Source organism: Monopterus albus, unplaced genomic scaffold, assembly GCF_001952655.1.
Source record: "Monopterus albus unplaced genomic scaffold, M_albus_1.0 scaffold3888.1, whole genome shotgun sequence".
In the NCBI taxonomy this organism is placed as follows: Eukaryota; Metazoa; Chordata; class Actinopteri; order Synbranchiformes; family Synbranchidae; genus Monopterus; species Monopterus albus.
Window position 1 is genome coordinate 1 of NW_018131756.1, and position 1,004 is coordinate 1,004.

At 43.6% G+C, this 1,004-nt stretch overlaps 1 protein-coding gene across 1 annotated transcript; it reads right to left on the minus strand.

Moving 5' to 3' along the window:
- Positions 1 to 5: 5 nt before the first annotated feature.
- Positions 6 to 959, minus strand: LOC109954161 (transient receptor potential cation channel subfamily M member 2-like). The gene is made up of 4 exons (XM_020589563.1): positions 786 to 959; positions 553 to 682; positions 315 to 460; positions 6 to 140 (listed from the first exon to the last, which is right to left on the minus strand). Exons 2-4 carry the CDS (start codon positions 668 to 670, stop codon positions 6 to 8), a joined length of 399 nt encoding a protein of 132 aa, XP_020445219.1. The 5' UTR covers positions 671 to 682; positions 786 to 959.
- Positions 960 to 1,004: the final 45 nt, after the last annotated feature.

Below are 1,004 nucleotides of genomic sequence, written 5' to 3' on the forward strand. Positions count from 1 at the left end.
TTTTTTTAAACAACTGATAATAGTGACCTGAAAACCAGAAAGCCAGTATAGATAAGAGGGAAGAAGACCATGCAGAACATCACTCGCCACACAGGATTGTCCACTGAAAGTTCACCACACCAGATCTGAGTCAAAAGCACCTAGAAGACAGTTAGCAGACTGGGTCATACTGTATCTGCAGCATTTAATGGTGAGATTTAATACCCAAGACAAAATGTATAGTCTTATTTATCAGGTTAAAGTTACATGTTTCCTGATCAATGGCACAAATGATTCGGTTTATCAATCAAAGACAACTCTGTCCACTGTTCTACCTGAACACCTGACTGAGCTACAAAGCTTTTATCGTCAGCCTCCAGTGCCAGCCTCAGGCATGTTGTCCTTCCCCAGAACGGTGATGCACGAACCAGCAGCTTCTGAGCACGCTCCTGATCACTGCTGTGGCATTCGCTGAACACACCTGGGACCCACACCCACACAATGAAGGTAAATGCCAACCTTGTAAAACATTTTACAGCAGTAAAGCCACTCCTTATATCTGTAGTATTATACCAATGGCGTGCTTCTCATAGTGACTGGCAAGCGCCTGCATGTCCTTTGCCTCGTCTGCATCACTTCCTTCCTCTGCCATTTTCTTAAGGATCTTACTGGCGGCCAGAGCAGCGCACATGCAGTCTGTACACTGCACAGACACAAACACAAATACAGATACAGAAAGGTTCAAGGCCATATTCACACACCACACAACTGACTATTTTCAAATTCTGTATAAGTGTTTTCATCACCTGCTCCCAGGCAATTTCAGCCAGCTCCTTATTGTTCTGGATGACAGCCCAAAGGAAAAGGTCTCTGCATGGGTCCCTCTGTGCCTTATTTTCAGACTGATAGAGGAAAAAGTAAAGGACTGTGTTTGCATTAATTGAATAGTTTATGGTCCTAGCCAGGTTTTCATAAATACTGCTGTCTTGTTTATGCCCCACACAGTTTTGAGCAGTCACTTTTTT

What these genes read in the sequence shown, in the direction of transcription:
- LOC109954161 (XM_020589563.1), bottom strand. Translation starts at nt 670, where the DNA reads ATGTGCGCTGCTCTGGCCGCCAGTAAGATCCTTAAGAAAATGGCAGAG. An exon ending in CTATGAGAAGCACGCCATTG is followed by an intron (nt 461 to 552) that starts GTATAATACTAC and finishes TGTGGGTCCCAG; the next exon opens with GTGTGTTCAGCGAATGCCAC. An exon ending in TAGCTCAGTCAGGTGTTCAG is followed by an intron (nt 141 to 314) that starts GTAGAACAGTGG and finishes ACTGTCTTCTAG; the next exon opens with GTGCTTTTGACTCAGATCTG.